At 49.2% G+C, this 18,427-nt stretch overlaps 3 protein-coding genes across 9 annotated transcripts in view; 2 read left to right on the forward strand and 1 right to left on the reverse strand.

Annotated features, from left to right (window-relative positions):
• The window catches only part of Retreg3 (reticulophagy regulator family member 3), a 27,384-nt gene extending 19,631 nt beyond the window's left edge, over window positions 1-7,753 (forward strand). Inside the window, exons 4-9 of the mRNA XM_048450649.3 lie at window positions 558-684; window positions 1,433-1,517; window positions 2,697-2,834; window positions 3,970-4,052; window positions 4,574-4,706; window positions 5,434-7,753. Coding sequence (XP_048306606.1) covers window positions 558-684; window positions 1,433-1,517; window positions 2,697-2,834; window positions 3,970-4,052; window positions 4,574-4,706; window positions 5,434-5,891 — 1,024 coding nt within the window. The 3' untranslated portion in view covers window positions 5,892-7,753. The remainder of the gene's footprint in view (window positions 1-557; window positions 685-1,432; window positions 1,518-2,696; window positions 2,835-3,969; window positions 4,053-4,573; window positions 4,707-5,433) is intronic.
• A 1,208-nt stretch (window positions 7,754-8,961) lies between these two features.
• Psmc3ip (PSMC3 interacting protein) lies at window positions 8,962-13,134 on the forward strand. Of its 4 annotated transcripts, XM_048450658.3 has the most exons (8): window positions 8,968-9,124; window positions 9,208-9,308; window positions 9,446-9,535; window positions 11,384-11,495; window positions 11,950-12,095; window positions 12,177-12,230; window positions 12,374-12,433; window positions 12,508-13,134. In XM_048450658.3, exons 1-8 carry the CDS (start codon window positions 9,091-9,093, stop codon window positions 12,562-12,564), a joined length of 654 nt encoding a protein of 217 aa, XP_048306615.1. In that variant the 5' UTR covers window positions 8,968-9,090; the 3' UTR covers window positions 12,565-13,134. The 4 variants fall into 4 exon arrangements, with proteins under 4 accessions (XP_085551935.2, XP_085551934.1, XP_048306615.1 ...); XM_085695808.2 differs by having other exon boundaries at window positions 8,965-9,124; window positions 11,950-12,230; XM_085695807.2 differs by having other exon boundaries at window positions 11,950-12,230; window positions 12,374-13,134.
• Mlx (MAX dimerization protein MLX) lies at window positions 12,749-17,644 on the reverse strand. 4 transcript variants are annotated; one of them, XM_048450651.3, is made up of 8 exons: window positions 17,509-17,642; window positions 17,078-17,114; window positions 16,555-16,644; window positions 16,183-16,289; window positions 15,843-15,942; window positions 15,561-15,660; window positions 14,830-15,031; window positions 12,749-13,806 (listed from the first exon to the last, which is right to left on the reverse strand). In XM_048450651.3, the coding sequence occupies exons 1-8, from the start codon at window positions 17,548-17,550 to the stop codon at window positions 13,750-13,752; spliced, it is 735 nt and encodes a 244-aa protein (XP_048306608.1). In that variant the 5' UTR covers window positions 17,551-17,642; the 3' UTR covers window positions 12,749-13,749. The 4 variants fall into 4 exon arrangements, with proteins under 4 accessions (XP_048306608.1, XP_048306607.1, XP_048306609.1 ...); XM_048450650.3 differs by having other exon boundaries at window positions 17,347-17,565; XM_048450652.3 differs by lacking the exon at window positions 16,555-16,644 and having other exon boundaries at window positions 17,509-17,644.
• Between the last annotated feature and the right edge of the window lie 783 nt (window positions 17,645-18,427).

Below are 18,427 nucleotides of genomic sequence, written 5' to 3' on the forward strand. Positions count from 1 at the left end.
TAAGTTCTGGGTCAGAAAACATTGGTTCCTGGCACCAGCAAAGCAGTGCTAAAGATTCCTCCCTGTGTGTCTTAGAGCTCTGCTTTCATTCCTTAATCCATCCACCCCACGTTTGACAGAAGGAATTTCCTCTGCTGTGATTGTTTCTGGTTTTGCTTTACCCCCTCGCATTGCCTCCCTCTCGGCTGCAGTGGAGTCCGTTAGACCGTGCTTTTTCTGTGTCCCTGGATTGCAGTCACATGGAGTTGCAATGGTCCAAGTGTGATGAAGAAGGTGTTCTAAGCACAAAGGGCTTTGGAGCTAGTGACAGGTTTATACATGTGGATTGAACCACTTGCTCATAGGGTGGAGTTGTCAGAACAAGTTTGTCTTCCTAGTCCCCAAATTCAAGTTTCAGCCTGGTAAGCCAAGAAGAAAGACACCTTTCACATCCAAAGCACCTGGGACGGGACTAGCCGTTCCCAGCCCGTTTAAACCGGGAAGCGTTGGCTTCCTGCACAGCAGGTAGGGAACCCTAAACAGCCTCCTTTCACAGCTCCCCCTTCTCTCTCCCGTAGTTGGGGCTTTGTGCACCCTCGTTTGCTCAGCGTCCCCGAGCTCTGCCACCATGTAGCTGAAGTCTGGGTTAGTGGGACCATTTTCATAAGGAATCTTTTGCTTTTCAAAAAGCAAAACCCAGGCAAGGTAAGACCTCCCTTTTAACTTTCAGCTCTGACCATCGGTTCAGCTCATGTTAAGTTGAAACCTATTTCATGATGTGTCCTCATTCAAGAAGAGACTTCAGGTTCCGTAGAAACAAAGGGAAGTTATAGGAAGGGGTTCCTTCTGGCCATTACAATAAAGGCAAGAGCAGGACTCCATGTTTGGTGTGCTTGTCATTTGGAGTAGCCATTTTCTTTTCTTTCTTCTTTTTTTTTTTTCTTTTTAAATTTCTTTCTGTGCTGGGGATTGAATCTATGGCATTCTGCATGCTAGACAAGCTCTATGACTGAGCTACATCTCCAGCCCCACAGAGCAGGCCATTTTCTTGTCTCAAGAAGGGAAGGAAAGCTTGCTTGTGGGCATTCTCTGTCATATTAAATATGATAAATTGTAGGGTTTTATATTTTTGCTTTCTTACTTTAAAAAAACCCACCACCAATATGCGGTTTCTGAGAGAATTTTTGGCTCAAACTTACTCAAAGCAATTTCCTGGCATGAAAGGTCAGCTGTATGGAGTTAGCCATGTAAAAGAAGCTTGAGTAGAAGGGAATGTTCTCTTGACTGCCCAAGGAGAGTCCCCACTGGACTTGAGTAACCATAGCTGTCGTTTAGACATGTCCATGCTTGATTCAGAGCATAAAGAACCTTTAGTCACATCTCTATTAATCCCCACCCCACCCCAGTCCTTTGCTGGGTGGCAGAAACTTACTACTGCTTCTTGCTTCTCCAGTTCTGCTTGCTGAGCTGTGGGATACTGACCTTTTTGGCCATGTTGGGCCGCTACATCCCTGGGCTCCTGCTGTCCTACTTGATGCGTAAGTGTAAATGTACTTCCCCCTACAAGTTGTACGCTGCTCAGCTTTCCAGTCACAGTCAACCTTGGGCCTAGGGTGTTGGTTCTTATCTTCCTAATGCTGCAACCCTTTAATACAATTCTTCATGTTGTAGTGACCCCCAACCATAAAGTTATTTTCATAACTGTTGTGACTCCTAATGTAAATATCTGATATGCAGGATATCTAATATGTAACTCCTGAGAGAGGATCATTTGACCCCAAGGGATTGCAACGCAGAGATTGAGGACCACTGGTCTTGGAAGAGTGCTATTAATAGTTTAGTTCTTCAACAATGACTTTTTCATATCCTCAGGACACGATTAGTGTCTTTAAATGTCTTTTCACATGGAACTGGTACTCCACATAAAGAAAACTCCATTTTCCTTTTGGGGAGCTTGCAGTACTGGGGATCCAGCCCAACATGTCAGACAAGTGTTGTGCCACTCACGTATATCTCCAGCCCGTCTTACCTAGGTGTAGACATTGATGAGGGTTCACTAATGCACATGGCGTACCACCCTGAAGGACTGGCTCTGTATGGAGTTTTCCAGACAGTTCTGAGTTCCTTCTCTGTGTTCTCGCTCTGGAGGACTTTTCCAACTCCTCTGAAGTACATTTCTATAATGTAGTTACTTTTTGTTGACATGTACTGTTTGAGGCTGGAAGAAATTTTGGGTATTTTATTTTGTTTATATTTTTGTGGGTTTGTTTGTTTGTTTAGAGACAGGGACTCTCTGCATAGCCCTGGGTGTCTTGGAACTCACCATGTAGAGCAGGTTAGCCTTGAACTCACAGAGATCCACCTGCCTCTGCCTCCCAAGTGCTAGAATTAAAGGCCGTATGCCATCACGATGGGCATCTAGATGTACTATTTATCTCAGAATCACTGGTTGTCACCATTTTGTTTTATATGTCCACACTTCCTGGTTCTGTCCCTGTGCTGTCTGTGGCATATTATATTGTTTATAGCCATGACCTGTACCCTGTGGAGGCTACAGACTTCCCGTTCTCAAAAACTGTATATAACAGGCATTGTTAGTGGAGGGGATGAGCAGAAAGAAGCAGAATTGCTCTGCCCCTCTGAGTTAGAACACAGTAGCAGAGGGTAGGCAGGATTGCTTTGTGCGGTCTCCATTCTCCTACTGTTTCCACCCTTAGTTGTCACTGTCATGATGTGGCCTCTGGCTGTCTATCACCGGCTGTGGGATCGCGCCTATGTGCGGCTGAAGCCAGCTCTGCAGCGGCTGGACTTCAGTGTCCGTGGCTACATGATGTCCAAGCAGAGAGAAAGACAATGTAAGTGTCATGGGGTGGCTTTCTTCTACGTGACAGTTTGAGAAAGAGGGGAAGCCAGGCCTCACATACTGGATAAGTGTTTAGAAGCGAAAGAAATAGGGTTCATGAGATGGCTCAGCAGCTTGCCACCAAGCCTGATGACTTCAGTCTAATCCCTAAGACCTTCATGATGGAAGGAGGACACACACACACACATAATGTGTTGTGCTCTGACTTCTACAGGTATACTATTTCACATGTGTACAGAAACAATAACTAGATAAAAGTAATTTTAAAAATTTCAAGTACAAGTAGGGGGTGGTTGGTAGGAATACAAGGTGGTAAGGAAGTGTAATATTTTCTTTATGAGAAACCTAGACAGGCTTGCCAATTCTGACTTAGAATCCTTAGGCCTCCATTTTAAACCAGTTTGAGAAAAGCTCCAAGTTGAATGAAAGACATTGAAAATGTCCATAGTCCATCTGCTATTATGAAACACCTTCCAAGAGTCTGAGCGCCATATTGATTGCTTGCGTACACAGTTTTAAATAATCTTTGCATCAAACTTGAGATTCAAGTGGTTTTGAACTGAGTAAATGTTAATGTAGGATTTTTGCACTTTAAAGCTAGCCTCTTTCCATTACTGAAAGCTGTCTTCCAAAGTGGACTGAAACCAGCCACCATAGATGCCTGACACAAAAGGTAGCACCAGTGTGCCCTTTCTCTGCTGTTATCAGTTTGGGTGTTTCATTAAACCTTGGCCTCAAAGAATCCCATATGTGGTCACCAGCTTCATCTGGGCCAACTAGTTGAAAAATCTCAGTCCTTAGCCTCATTTGACCAAGGTGAGCACCTCCCTTCTCTTCCCTATGACTGTGCCCACTTATCCCTGGCAAATCCTCAGAGTTGCTGGGTGGTTTGGTAGTTTATCATCTAGCTAGAATCTCTAGAGATGTGTAGGGCTTGAACGAAGGAGGGATGTTGGAGGAGAGATGTAATGTCATGTTACTACTTAGCCTCAGCATTCTTACCTTCAGACATTGCTGTGTAGACTTAGAGCCTTATTTAGAGGATCTCTTCTTGTGTAGTCGTGTTTTTGGAGTTCAAAGGGAGTTTTTCCTTTGAAGGCATCAGGTCTTCTGCTCTTTCCACATAGTCCGCCGCAGAGCTCTACACCCAGAACGTGCCCTGGACAACCACAGTGACAGCGAAGAGGAACTTGCTGCTTTCTGTCCTCAGGTATCTTGTGTGGAAGCTGCTCCACTGGGCCCATTTTCTTAATTCCTCTTTATCTGTCTGGCAGCTCACATTAAGATGGTAACCAGGTTTTAAGTCTATCAAGGACCCTTAAAGACCCTAGATTCCCCTTATTCTCAATAGCAGTGCTGAGGAGAGAACCTGGCATTGTATGGGGCCTTAGAACTCAGTTTGAGCCTGGTGAATAGCATGTTCACTTGGGTTTATACTTTTCCATCAGGGGAAAACCTGGAGCTGACAGAAACGTTTCAGCAGCCAGTCCTCCTAGAGGTTTGGTTAATAAGTATATTTTTCTGGTTACCCAGGATTGCCTGAGCTCAAAAGGTTGATGAGAAAAAATGTTTCCTTTAGGGAAGCACCGTAACAGGCATCAAGATGGTGGGTGCAGTTCCCATCTCTCTTTGATTTCACTGGTGGACTTGGGTCTCTTCTAGGGCTTGCATTAGTAAAGCAGATTGCTGGCGGCATCATCTCTGACTTGTTGCTGCTTTTCTTTTTGTAAGCTGGATGATTCTGCTGTGGCCAGAGAATTGGCTATCACAGATTCGGAGCACTCTGATGCTGAGGTCTCCTGTACAGACAACGGCACATTTAACCTGTCAAGGGGCCAGACACCTCTCACAGAAGGCTCGGAAGGTGAGAACCTTTGACTTGAGTTGATAGTAACTCTTACTTTTGTGTTATAACTTCCTTGGACGGGGGCTTACTGTTGCCCCTCCTCTCCTGGGTTGTGGCTCAAGTAGCAGAGTCACCCAAGGGTGTGGCATAGCACCGCTGATACTGCTGCTTTTCTTGAAGCCCCCAGTCCATTATTAGTCTTTGCCTCTGGCCTCATGGGCACAGTAGAGGAAGACACGCAGGTCTGTGGCAGTTAGTCATCTAATTGGCAAATGGTCATCTGAGTGATGATGAAAAGCTAACCAGTCCCACAGGTTTTGCTGTATCTTAAGAACAGGGAAGCCGGATGGATGGTGGTGACGCGCACCTTTAATCCCAGCACTTGGGAGGCAGAGGCAGGCAGATCTCTGTGAGTTCGAGGCCAGCGTGGTCTACAAAATGACTGGCTCCATAGTTACTGAGAAACCCTGTCTTGAAAAACCAAAAAAAAAAAAAAAAAAGAAGAAGAAGAGGAAAGCTGGGTGGTGCTGGCAAGTCTTTAATCCCAGCACCTGGAAGGCAGAGCTCTGAGTTCAGGGCTAGCCTGGTCTATAGAGTGAGTTTCAGGACAGCTAGGGCTACACAGAGAAACCCTGTCTCGAAAAACAAAACAAAAAGGTACAGGGTAGGGGAAAACCTGGTTTTTTGGGGTCTGGAGCACAAGGGGCCAAGTAACCACCATTTTCATATACCTGTGTTCTCTCAGACCTAGATGGTCACAGTGATCCTGAGGAATCATTTGCCAGAGATCTTCCAGACTTCCCTTCCATTAATGTGGATCCTGCTGGTCTGGATGATGAAGACGACACCAGCATTGGGATGCCCAGCGTGATGTACCGCCCCCCACCAGGGGCTGGGGATACCCAGGTCCTGCCTGCTAGTCGGGATGAGGCTGCACTGCCAGAGCTCCTGCTTGGGTCCCTTCCTGGAGGATCTAACCTTACCAGCAACCTTGCCAGCCTGGTCTCCCAGGGCATGATCCAGCTGGCCTTGTCAGGGGCCTCCCAGACAGACCCTTCTGGCCCACCTCCCCGAAGAGCAACAAGAGGCCTCCTCCAGGCTCCTAGTTCAGACCTAGACACTGATGCTGAGGGAGATGATTTTGAACTTCTGGACCAATCAGAGCTGAATCAGCTAGACCCTGCCAGTTCCAGGAGCCACTGAGGAGAGACTCCTTTGAGGGGGTCACTGTGATGTAGGGTTTTTTTCTCCCCACCCCACTTACTGTGACGGGGCAAGGGAAGAACCCAGTCTTGTCCCCTGAATTTTATCTGTGTGCTGGGTGGCCTGGCTGGTGCAGAGGCCTGCTGAGAGAACATACTCATTACCTTGCTGCCAGCTAGACACCATTTCTGTGCTTAGTCACTGAAGTGAGCACATGCTGCCCCAAGGGAGACTTCTCTCCATTAGGGCAGTACTGCAGACAAGAAAGGAGGGGTAGTGATTCCCCTTGGGAATCAATATTGAGGTGGTAGTGCTGTTTGCTTTTAGGTCTGGGTGCTCAGGGGCCTTCACTGATGTAAGAGCCCATGTCTTCTTCTCACCTCACAGAAGCCACACAAGTCAGGCAGCAGCTACAAGAGTTTCCATTTTTGTCTTTTATCATGATTTGATTTGTGTTTTCAAAGCAAGTTTGTCCTTTGGCTCTGCAGAGCAGGCCCACTTCCTGTCCCTGAGCCCATCTTCATTTCTTGATGACTTTGACCCTCAACACTGCAGAGTGCTTGCAGAATTTAAGAAATGTGAATGTGACGTGGCGCTGAGCCTTTCTGTGTCACCTTGAACTATAGGATCAGCTGGTGATAGGGTTGGTGAGTGCCTCTCTGTCATGAGGTCTCATGGAATCTTTTGGAGCTGTGTGGTTGTCTTTGGTGCTGTTAACCCCTGGCTCCATTTGACCATCCATCTGAGCAGCGAGCAAAGCAATATCATACCCATTTTTATGTCCCAGTTCCTTCCCCTGCTCCTCCTCTGGAGAAGCAATAATTCCGCAAGGGGTAGGTGGCAAAGTAGCACTTTACAATGGCTGTGGCATTCATCCGAGGAGCCACCAGCTCTTCTTCCCATACTGCTTCCTAACTCCTTTGAGGGTGAGCCCAGATAGTAAGGATGTGTTGGTAACCAGCAGAGACTGCTCTGAAGGGTGTGTGTTAGCAGTCCCTGGTCAAATCATGTGAAACAAAGCCCTGTAAATGATCATTGGTTCTAAACCTTTGCCAGCCTACTGCCTCTCTCTGTCTCCCAAATCAGAGCTCAAGCCAAATTCTCTATCCTCTTTCCCTCTTGCATTAACCCTTTGCTGATCCTCAGGGACCACTCCCCCAGCACCCCCATATTTGGGTGAGGGACGTTGGACAGAGCCCATTTTCATGTGCTGCAGGTTGGGGGTTGTGCTAACACGTTTGCTCTTGGTTGATGGACAAGGTAGAGAGGCCAGGGAGTGAAAATACTTAACAGTGAGAAGGGCAATGGCTAGGTGCCTGTTTCATAGTCATTGAGTGTGAAAGTTAGGGAGGGGTAATGGCATTCCCCACTTTGAAGGTTCTCAGATGCTCTGGACATCTCTTTCCTTAGAGCCAGCTGTCTTACAGGTGAGCTCTCTGGAGAAAATGGGAGGTGACGGAAAGGAGTGGAATATTGCGTGTTTGCATGAATGTGTGTAACTTCATGCTTTGGGAGTTGGCAAGAGGAAGAGAGAGGGAAGGAGAGCAAAATCCAGAAGGTCTTTATTGTACCAGTGGGATCCTGCTCTGAATCTCCCGAATCTTCCACTGTGAATTGGGGTGGGGGGTGGGTTCTGGGGAATAAATCTTGTATGAGAACAATCTTTAAGAGACTGCCATTGCGTGGTGTACTCCTTTGATAGGTCTTCTCTTACTAATCTGGTAATAGCTCATTTGGGCCGTGACCACCTCAGAAGGGGACGCCCAGGTAGGCCTCGGGCTCACCTGCCCCTTCCTGTTTCTCCCTCATGAAAGCATTTCCCCTCCTACAACCAAGACATCAATACAACACCCTTGCTGGCACTTGTCCCGTTGGTTTTTGTTTTGTTTTCTAGATTTATTTATTTATGTACATGAGCATTTGCCTGCCTGCATGTACTCACACCACTACTTGCCTGGTGCCTGGGGGGTTTGAGTAGGGTCAGATCTCTTGGAAATGGAGTTACAATTAGCAGTTACTTGAGTGCTAGGAACCAAACCAGGTTGTCTCCAAGAAAACCAAATGTGCCAGATGGTGGCACACACCTTTAATCCCAGCACTTGGGAGGCAGAGGCCAGCCTGGACTACAGAGTGGGTTCCAGGACAAGCTCCAGAGCTACAGAGAAACCTTGTCTCGAAAAAACAAAAAAAGTGTTCTTAACTGCTGAGCCATCTCTCCAGCCTCATTATTTCCATCATTTTTAATACTTTTTTTTCTTTCCTTTCGCAAGACAGGGTTTTTCTGTTTAACAGCCCTGGCTATCCTGTCCACTTTGTAGACCAGGCTGGGCTCAAACTTCCAGAGATAAACCTGCCTCTGCCTCTCTTGTGCTGGAATTAAAGGCGTGCATCACCATTGCCCGGTTTCATTCTTAACACTGCCCCTTATATAAGAGGAGACAAAAAAAAAATGTTCTGAACAAAGGCTAATTGAGTTTTACATAGCAGAAGGCTTGAAAAGTTAATACTGTGCCTTTTCACGGGACTCTGAGCTGCAAGGACAGCTGCTCTTTGACCTTCAGCAGACCTCAGAAACTAGAAATACTTATTTCAGGCTCCACCGGACTGACCACCGTTGTCAGGAATGGAAAGCACCTGTCAGGTGTTGCTGCAGGGGCTAACTGGCGACTTGTGGCTTGAGTTGTAGCCTCTACTCCCTACCGTCTTTTTGGGCGTTCAAACCACCGCTGGTGTCGAGCGCCCCCTACACGCGACACACGGAAACGGGCGCTGTTAGTGCTCCTTTTCCTAGCCACCCTCTGGCAGGCGCCCACGCTCCCGGGGGGTATACCTTGTAACTCTGAGCGGCGCGGGAGCTGGGACCCTGAAGTTTCTTCCCCTTCCCACCACCTGGGCCAAGTTCAGGCTCACGAGTGAGCTGCTCACGTACGGCAGCTTAAATGGAAAGGGCCACTCAGTCCAGCCAGCGCGGAGGCCCAGGACGACCACTGACCTGTCGCAAAGGCCTAGGTTCAGTTTCTAGACCGCGCCTGGGGCCTGGTGGGGGGGCCGGCTACGGGTACCGGAAGATTGGGGCGCGTTTCCGGAAGACTTCTCCTGCAGCCAATCAGCGTTAAGACCTTCCTCCTTCACCGGAAGGCGCTGTCTCCCGGAGCAACCAACCAGATTGCTGTCTTCAGTTTGGTGGCGGGAAAAGGCCATGAGTAAAAACCGGGCCGAGGCTGCGGCCGGAGGTAACGGCGGCGCCCGCGGGACCCGGGAGGGGAGCGGGCGAGGGGGTCAGAGGTGACTCGGTCTCCCACCTCGTCTCCCGCAGCCCCCGGGATCATCCTGAGGTACCTGCAGGAACAAAATCGGCCCTACAGCGCGCAGGACGTGTTCGGAAACCTGCAGAAGGAACATGGACTGGGCAAGGCGGTGAGACCCCCACCCCCTTTGAGGGGTTCCCTCCCCGCTGAACTCGCTTTTCAGGCGTGGGTCCCCTTTTCCCTGTCACCAGCAGGAATCTCCCGAGCCCATGCTCCCTCTCATTGCTCCACCCTTCCCTCGGCCAGGCGGTGGTGAAGGCTCTGGATCAGCTGGCCCAGCAAAGCAAGATCAAAGAGAAGACGTACGGCAAGCAGAAAATTTATTTTGCCGATCAGGTGAGAACTCCCGCAGATTAGCCCCCACCCGAAAACCTGGCTGAGCGAATCAACTCCCAGCGTTAACTAGTTAGTGTTGAGGCGCCTCATAAAATTAGCCTAACCTGTGCCATAAAAGGCTTCAGGCGTTCGTTTTTTTAAAAACTTATTTATTTTGGTTTTTCGAGACAGGGTTTCTCTGTAACAGTCCTGGCTGTCCTGGAACTCACTTTGCAGACCAGGCTGGCCTCGAACTCACAGAGATTCGACTTCCTCTGCCTCCCAAGTGCAGGGATTAAAGACGTGCGCCACCACCTCCCGGCTGGCCTCAGGCATTCTTAAATCATGGGTACACTGCCTGTGATCGCCAGTGTTCATTTGAGGTATCGACAAAACACAGAAGACGCTGGCTTGTTACTACTCCCAGCCTTCTTTCCGCTTGGAAACTCTTATTGTTTAGTCTAGCCCACCCTCTACCAAGTGCTTTTTATTCTTCTCTGCCCACTACCACAAACATCAAATTTGTATTCTCCCACCTATACTTCTCTCTGGATGCCTCTCAAATATTAAGCATCAGTATCAATATGACGGAAGTAGAATGCTTAATCTCTGCCCCTCACCAAACTGGCTTTTTAGCATTCTTTTGTAAGAGAAACACTTTTCCCCAATTCTTTGTTTCTTTTATTTACCTCGCATATTTGACATGTGTGGTCATTTATGAATTATATCTGATTCTCCCAACCTATCCATTTTTTTGGAGGGCAAAGGGTTGAGACTGAGTCTCACTATGTAGCCCAGGCTGGCCTCAGACTTGCTTTCTTGCCTCGGCCTCCTGAGTGCTGAGTTTGTAAGTGTTTGTTTATTTACCAGGGTGGCTCAAGGTTTTCTTTTTTTTTTTTTTAAGATTTATTTATTTATTATGTATACAACATTCCTTCCATGTATGCTTGCATGCCAGAAGAGGGCGCCAGATCTCATTATAGATGACTGAGCCACCATGTGGTTGCTGGGAATTGAACCCGGGTCCTCTGAAAGAGCAGTCAGTGCTCTTAACCTCTGAGCCATCTCTCCAGCCCTCAAGGTTTTCTTTATTGAATCTAACCACGGCTCTCTATCAGATCCTCTGGATATTGTAGCCAGAATGATCTATCTAAACACAAATTTGGCTGGTAAAATGGCTGAGGGGCGTGGATGTAGTTTTAGACTTTCTGAGGCATTTGTTCTCACTACTCAACCCTGCCACTGTAAAACAGAAGTAGCCATAGATGATGCAAACAGACATGGCTGCACAATTTTATTTTACATGTGAGGTTTGAGCAATGGCTCCTGTTCTTCAGACTCACCTTGCCAGAGTATACCATCCACACTACTTGGTCTGGCACGCCCAGCCTTTTCTGGCTACTCCCCGCATCAGCTGAGGAGGCTCTTGCTGATCCCCAGCGGCCCTCTTCTCGCAATACCTCCTAGGGAAGGAGCCCGTCCTTACACAGGACCCACTTAGCCTCTTCCACTGGAAATCTGTTCCTCCACTTCAGAAGGCATGCTGCTTCATTCTTTTAGATGATGAGAGGTTTTATTGCTAAATGAAAATATATTTCTCATGTTGTTTTTCTTTTGAGACATGGTCTCTCTACGACGTAGCCTTGGCTGTCCTGGAACTCCAGGCTGGCCTCAAACTCAGATTCACCTTCGGTGACTCCCTAGTACTGGGATTAAAGGTGTGGGCCAACACACCCGCCAGTACATTTCTGTCTTCATTACTCTTTAAGATCCAACCTCAAGGCTCCTGAGGACAGGCATTGCATTTCACCTTTTGTTTATCTTTGTGCCTCACATGAACTCACTTGTATTTCTCCTCTTGGCTGGCAGGACCAGTTTGACACAGTGAGTGATGCTGACCTCCACAGCCTGGATGCCAAAATTGCGGCCCTCACTGCCAAGGTGCAGAGCTTACTGCAAAGCTGCCGCCACATGGAGGCTGGTAAGACCGGAACCCCTTCCAGGATACCACGGTTTGGGTGTCACAAATTGCTAACAATGGTTTCTTATCTGCAGCATCTTATTGCAGCTAGGACCCCTTTACCAGGTGCCTACGCTATTACTTAAGGCTTTTGTGTACAAAAGGGCAAGACAAGCCACTTGGTTTCCCTGCCGCAGTATGAGCATGCCGCATTTTATTCCCACTTCTTTAATTACCTGTGCATCAGTCTGCTCAACTTTATATGCCACTGTTACTTTTAGATGGAGAAGGAAAGAGAAATAGAAAACTATGCTGTAAGCTTTTTTCTTGAGCTTTTCCAGAATGTGGGGTCCTATTCTGGAGAGGTCCCAGAGCAAGATGGAAGCTGACCTCCCACCTCTGGGAAGCACCTGCTGAGCAAGACAGAATCCATTCCTCGCACGTCCCTGGTAACACTGGGGGTATGTGGTTTCAGAGCTGAAGGAATTAACAAATGCGCTGACCACTCCTGAGATGCAGAAAGAGATCCAGGAGTTAAAGAATGAATGTGCTCATTATACAGAGAGGCTGAAGAACATCAAAGCAGCCACCAACCATATCACTCCAGAAGAGAAAGAGCAGGTGAGCGGGGAGGCTGGAGGCTGCCTGTGCCGGTCTGGAGTGAACATGAGGTGCACAGACGCCCTTGGTTCTTCCTTGCAGGTGTACAAAGACAGACAGAAGTATTGTAAAGAGTGGAGGAAGCGGAAGAGAATGGTGAGTGAGAACACCAAGGGTGGCTTCGGAGGTGCTGGGAAGTGACGATCACCAGGGACGTTTCTGTGCAAAATGATCCAGCAGCAGCAGGCAGCGCCTTGTACTGCTTCTGCCCACCTGAAAGGGGCTTTCTTCCTTGTCAGACCACCGAGCTGTGTGATGCAATCCTTGAAGGATACCCCAAGAGCAAGAAACAGTTTTTTGTAAGTGACGCTTGCTTTTGCTCCCCTGGGATCTTTACCCAGAGGACTCCTTCACTCCTTTCCTTACCCCACAGGAGGAAGTCGGGATAGAGACAGATGAAGATCATAATGTCACGCTCCCAGACCCCTGAGGGGCCCTTGGTGGAGTCTGGGAGTGGATGTCCCAGGCTGGCTGCCTTGTTTGGGGTGGCCTTATTTTTGCTGCGCTCCACCTTCGAGTGGTAGGGAGGGAAGTACACAGCTGATAATCAGGAAGAGATGCTTGTGTCCATTTTGTTGTCGTATTACAGAGGCCTCAGCAAGGAAGAACAATCCTAAGGGAAATTATCTAGAATATTTATTGTAATATAATTTGATATAAAAATACTTAATTTCCTCTGGATTATCAAACCTCCCAGATATCAAACCTGGGGAAGGCAACAGGGAACACTGGGGAGAAAGGTACAGAAAGGGTTCTCAAATGTTGGATGTATGAAAACCTAAGGCATTAGCCAGGCCTACCCCCCGACGACCCGAGTGTCTTCTGTAGCTATCCCCCAAGTCCTAGGAGGAATGGAGGCAACACACTGGTGCTGGTGGCTACGCAGACACAGTACACAGAGATGGCTGGGGTGCTCTGGAGGGCCACTGGAAATTTGGGGAAACTATAACAAACGCACACTGTTGGTATTTAGAAAATAAATTCAAATGTTATGCTGTGAGATGTCTGCCTTTGGGAAGACAGGGCGAGAGCTGTTAGGACATTGCTTTCTCTAGCACCCACAGGTGGCTGAACATGAGGGGACAGCAGGGCCCTAGGAGCCCTACCCTGAGCTGGCTAGAAAGCCCTGGCTTTGCTCAGTGCTAACCACACAGCACTAGCCTAGGCACAAGGTGGCCTTTCACCCTTCGTGGCCACGAGACTCTTCTTTTTTCCAAGTCAAAAACTGCCAAAATACTCCAACTTGAGCCAAGTGTTGCCCAAGAGACCAAGCAGAGGCAAACAATTTCCAAATTCTATATAGAGATTGTGAGCATAAACCCAACGGCTAGAAAAAGGGCTAAGGGGCCAGGGCTTCTGTAAGGGTCCCTGAACAGACTCTTGTCCTAGACACTTTTCCTGGGAAGGGGAAAGTTGGGTGGGTCCAACACTGGGCAATATAATAAATTAATGAGAGGCCTTCACAGAACAGCCTCACTGAAGTGGGGCTGGGCAAACCAAACACCAAGTAGAAACCAGCTGACCGGTGTGAGGTGTTGCAGTCCAGTCTCATAGGCCCAGCAGTTCCACAGCCAAACAGACCAAAGACCTCTGCCCTGCAGGTTTCCAGGAGCCATCAGTAGAGTTGGTTCTTCAACTGATGTAGGACACCAATCACAATTTCTCGTAGAGTCTAGGAAAGAACGGTCAGGTGACAGTGCAGACCTGTAAGATGCCTGCCTAGACCAAGTGTGCTCTTGAACGGGGCATTTCAACTAGTCACCTAAGGGCCGGACATACAGCTTGGTGGAGTATGGAAGCAAAGGAGGGCTGGGGAGATGGCTCAAGTCAGTAAAGCCTCTAGCCATGCAAGCCTGGTGAACCGAGTTCCATCTCCCTGGGACCCACATAAAAGTGAAAGGAAAGATCTGACTAAAAAGTTGTCCTCCACCCTCTCCATATGTGCTATGGGGAGGGGAAGATGTCTCACTGGTTAAGAGTGCTTGCTGCTCTTGTAGAAGACCCAGGCCTTGTTCCCAGCACCCAAATGGTGACTCACAACCACCTGCAACTCCAATTGCAGGGGATCCAGTGCCCTCTTTTGGCCTCTGGCACACACATATGATGCACACATACATGCAAACAAAACACACATGTACATAAAATGTGTTTTGTCTTTTCCCTGAAATGGAATGTTGTCTACTTTTAATTTTCAAATACTCCTGAAACAAACATGGAGACAGATGAGTATGCCATCAGTATAACTGATGTGGCATATGTGGGTATTCACTGGTACAGTCTTTAAAGTACTTCACAATCAAAGTGTTGAGAAACGTAAAAGGGAGAAATCTGAGAAGAAAAACAGGCCTTGACAGAAGATGGCACAATAAAAGTCCTGAGACTATAGGGGGGTGAGGGCGTCCCATAATCTGTGTTTCATGGTTCTAGAAACCTCCAGTAACTGCTGCTGGCTTCCATACAGGACAGCCAAGGAGTAGAGTGGCTAATAAGTCACCAATGACGTGGGCCAAAGCTGGACCTGGCACTGAGTGCTCACATTATGGTTGCCAGATGAGACCTTCACTGGGTTAGGTAGCAAGGAGAAACAGAATACTAAACTTTGTAGACAACCACACTGCTTTTCTAGTGGTTTGGATCCCTTTGCCTTGGAGGTAATAAGAGAGCCTCAGACCCCATGACCCCTGCTGCCACATACCTGTGGCTCACAGTGTTCCTCAATCCAGCTGAAGACACAAGCTGACAGCTCCTGGAAGCTGGCCACAGAGATAGAGGCATTGAAAGACTGGAATAGGGAGTCCATGATGCCTTGGAACACGTTGAACTTGACCTGGTCAGAGACCTGGTCCTCCCCCTCGTGAGGGTTGTCTTGATGTGCCTTCACAATCTGCTCATAGTTCCTGGAAGCAGGCAAGCAAGCAGAGCTGAGGTGCTACAGCAGCTCCACCAACCTGAGAAGCACGGTGAGATAGCCCAGTGGTCGCCCCAGAAGAGGATTCATGGAGCCCTTCGGGGATGCATTCAACAGCTAAACACTACTAAGTCAGAAATGTGACTCCCTGCAACCTACAAGTGTTTTTCTTTTTTGTTTTTTTGAGACAGGGTTTCTCTGTATAGCTCTGGTTGTCCTAAAGCTTACTGTGTAGACCAGGTTGGCCTTGAACTCAGATCCATCCACGCGTGCCCCACTGCTACCGGGCCCCTGACCGGTGTTTATTTCCTGTACGTCTGCTCTATGTAAAAGGCTGATGGGGACAGACAGCCCTGCCTTACAGCGACTACCTTGAATCAGCATTGCCTACATGCATTCTCCGATACAGCCTTTAAACGAGAGAAAGTGCACTGGGGTTGACTTGCACGCCCCTCACTTCCACACCCTTCTTACACTGGGGTTGACTTGCACGCCCCTCACTTCCACACCCTTCTTACACTTTCATTATCTTCAGGGCTGTGACATCCTTGCGCAGTGTGGATACTTCCTCCTCCTGCTTTTTCTTCTCCTTGTGTAAAAACTGGATGTAGTCGATGGCTGGAGTGGGGGTCAAGAGAGGGTTGGGAACAGAGAGGAAGTCTGATCAGGAAGATGGTTCATTTTGTTTCCCCTTCCCCTAGAAGTCAGCTTGCCCAGTGCAGCCACCACACCTGGGTCAGACCAGGTACCAGCCACTCCCGGTCACTACTACTACCCCTGCCCTGTCACCCTGGTCATACTCTTCTGTAGAACGATGGCTTTGCTGAGTTTCTGGGAGCCAATGGAGAAGTCCTGCTGCTGGCAAGTAGGGACGATGGTCTGAAGATCATCGTAGCCTCTCTGTGGAAACGGCAGTGAGATGGGTTTCTTAACTCAGGAACAAGACAGACTAGCACACACTTGATACCAGTTCCATGTTCAGAAACTCAAAGCATAGAGGGCCAGAAGGAGGGGGTAGGGGCACCGGACTAGCCCTGCAGACTGCTGGGACTAAGCTTAGGGCAGGGTGAATTAAGAACCATGCAGAGCCCTCCCTTGCTTCCTGGAATACAGGAAGGGGCTTCCCTTGCCCCTAGTCACCTTGATAGCATCCCTCCTCTTCTGCTCTGCTTGAGTGTGTGCACGCCGCCTCCGGTCTTTGTAGGACTCCTTGTAGGACTCTTGCTGATAGTCACTGTCCTCATCATCTACGCTCAGATGGAGGCAGGGAAAGGTCACTCACGGTTCACTGAGTCCAGTAAGCCCACCTACCCCTAGTTTAAGAACCTGGTGCCCAGCGATGGAAAATGGAAAGAACCTAGTATCTTAGATGAGGTGAACGACAGTGAAGCTCGGCTCGGCACAGATCCAGCCGCCCCACGTGGACCATGGCGCTCCCTATTAGGAAGAATACTAAGACGGTGGCATAGCTGCGGTTCCCCGGGTGTGTGTGCGGAGTGTGTTGCTGCCTACCTGTGTTGGGGACGGAAGAGGCACTGGTGGAACCGATGCTATTAGCTCTGGACACTACACTCCCCTTGTGGGCGTTTTCTACAAAAAGCCCTGGAAAAAAGAGGCCTCAATCACTAAGAAGTGGGAAACATGACTAGGCCCTCAGTCACCTATGGGCACAATGGCTTCAAATGCTGACTTCTCCCCACCAACTCCAAAGTCGGCCACCCATTTCATGCTGCAATGCTCCTGTCTCTAGTGTCAACACTGCCCATAGAACTAATTTCTGGCTCACAAAGGGCATCTGGATGCAGTGAACATGCCCAGCTGTCACTGTTTCCATCATTTCCCGATCTAGAGCAGAGAAACCAGGTGTGACCCATGGTTGCTTCCTGCTTATCCTCCAGCTCCTCCCTCACTTCTCAATCCAGGGCCTTGGCGCAGTGACAGTGGACTGTGCTCAGGTGTGGCTGGCAAGACCACAAAGATCTACAGAGTTGAAACAGGTCATTCCTGCCGCGAAGACGGTGGAGAAGACACTCACCAGGGTCCAGGCTGTTGTCACTGTAGGCATACTCGACCTGCAGCATCAAGCAACGGAGAAGCCCGTCAGACCTTTGCCTCTAGGAAAAGGCACGCGCAATCCGCGGATGCACGTACCACGGATGCGGGGACCGCTGAATGGTTCTCCCAAAGGCAAGCCTGGCTAGGCCGCAGGGGCGCCGCCCCCTCTGTATGACCCCTGCCGTCCCCGCCCCACCTCCCAGGCATGTTCCCCTTGTTCCCGCACACACGCCTCATTTGTCTCCCCACCTTGGCATACGCCGGGTGAGAGCTGTCTTCTCTGCAGCCCCGGGGCCCGGACAGCAGGGGAGACTCTGGGGATAGCTGGGGAGCCCCGCGTCTTCCGGACCCCCTACGTGCACGAGCCCGACCCGCCCTCCCCTCGCCGGCGTGCGCGTCCGCGGAGCTTGCCTTGACCCAGGGGTCCTCCGGAGAGGCGCCCGGCTCCGTCATCGTGGACCTACCGAACCGGAAACGAGCCTGCGGACTGGCCCCCAGCCTCCAGGAAGAGGCGAGGCTCGATCACGTGATTCAGCCCACCAATCTGCTACTGTGGGCATGGGCAGGACGAAAGCGCAGCGCTTGCGCGGCTCTAGTAATTAAACGCCTGCTGACGGTGGCTACACCTGACCAAATTCGCGTTATTAATGCAGGCAGTGTCAGCCCTCGTGGGTCCTGCTTGCTCCAAAGGAGAATCTAGAATGGAGGCAATTCTCTGTTCAATGAAGCTCTTCTCAAAAAGATTGTTAAAAGAGCTAGAAGTGGGGGGCTGGAGAGATGACTCAGTGGTTAAGAGCATTGCCTGCTCTTCCAAAGGTCCTGAGTTCAATTCCCAGCAACCATATGGTGGCTCACAACCATCTGCAATGAGATCTGGTGCCCTCTCTGGCCTGCAGGCACACATGTAGGCAGATATTGTATGCATAATAAATGAATAAATATTTTAAAAAAAAAGAGCTAGAAGTGTACTAGTTTGGGGGTGGAACCCGTGAGAGCCCCAGCACTGCTCACAAAAAAAGCGTCTAAACAGTGAGACATCACGTACGCACGCGCACAGCTGATCAGGCTGGCAACCACAGCTGGGGTCAAGAACTTCCCCTATGTCACATGATCTGATCCAATGGGAGCACAAAGCCACCCAACACCCGGCTGGTGTCTGATGCAGCGCTTGTGCAATTAAACCTTGTAAAGAGCCTTTGAAGTTAGGCTTATTGGCAGAGCAGTAGAAAAGTCTAACATACTCAAAAGCACATCGCTAGTCACTGATAGGCTGCACTTAACCACAGCAATCCCTGGCTTCCAGCTCAGGCCTTGCCCCTGAATTTGGAGC

Source organism: Myodes glareolus, chromosome 9, assembly GCF_982192425.1.
Source record: "Myodes glareolus chromosome 9, mMyoGla1.1, whole genome shotgun sequence".
Taxonomy (NCBI): Eukaryota; Metazoa; Chordata; class Mammalia; order Rodentia; family Cricetidae; genus Myodes; species Myodes glareolus.

What these genes read in the sequence shown, in the direction of transcription:
- Psmc3ip (XM_085695807.2), top strand. Translation starts at nt 9,091, where the DNA reads ATGAGTAAAAACCGGGCCGAGGCTGCGGCCGGAG. An exon ending in AACATGGACTGGGCAAGGCG is followed by an intron (nt 9,309 to 9,445) that starts GTGAGACCCCCA and finishes TCCCTCGGCCAG; the next exon opens with GCGGTGGTGAAGGCTCTGGA. An exon ending in CTGCCGCCACATGGAGGCTG is followed by an intron (nt 11,496 to 11,949) that starts GTAAGACCGGAA and finishes ATGTGGTTTCAG; the next exon opens with AGCTGAAGGAATTAACAAAT.
- Mlx (XM_048450650.3), bottom strand. Translation starts at nt 17,550, where the DNA reads ATGACGGAGCCGGGCGCCTCTCCGGAGGACCCCTGGGTCAAGGCAAGC. An exon ending in TGACAACAGCCTGGACCCTG is followed by an intron (nt 16,645 to 17,077) that starts GTGAGTGTCTTC and finishes TCTTTTTTCCAG; the next exon opens with GGCTTTTTGTAGAAAACGCC. An exon ending in CTCTTCCGTCCCCAACACAG is followed by an intron (nt 16,290 to 16,554) that starts GTAGGCAGCAAC and finishes ATCTGAGCGTAG; the next exon opens with ATGATGAGGACAGTGACTAT.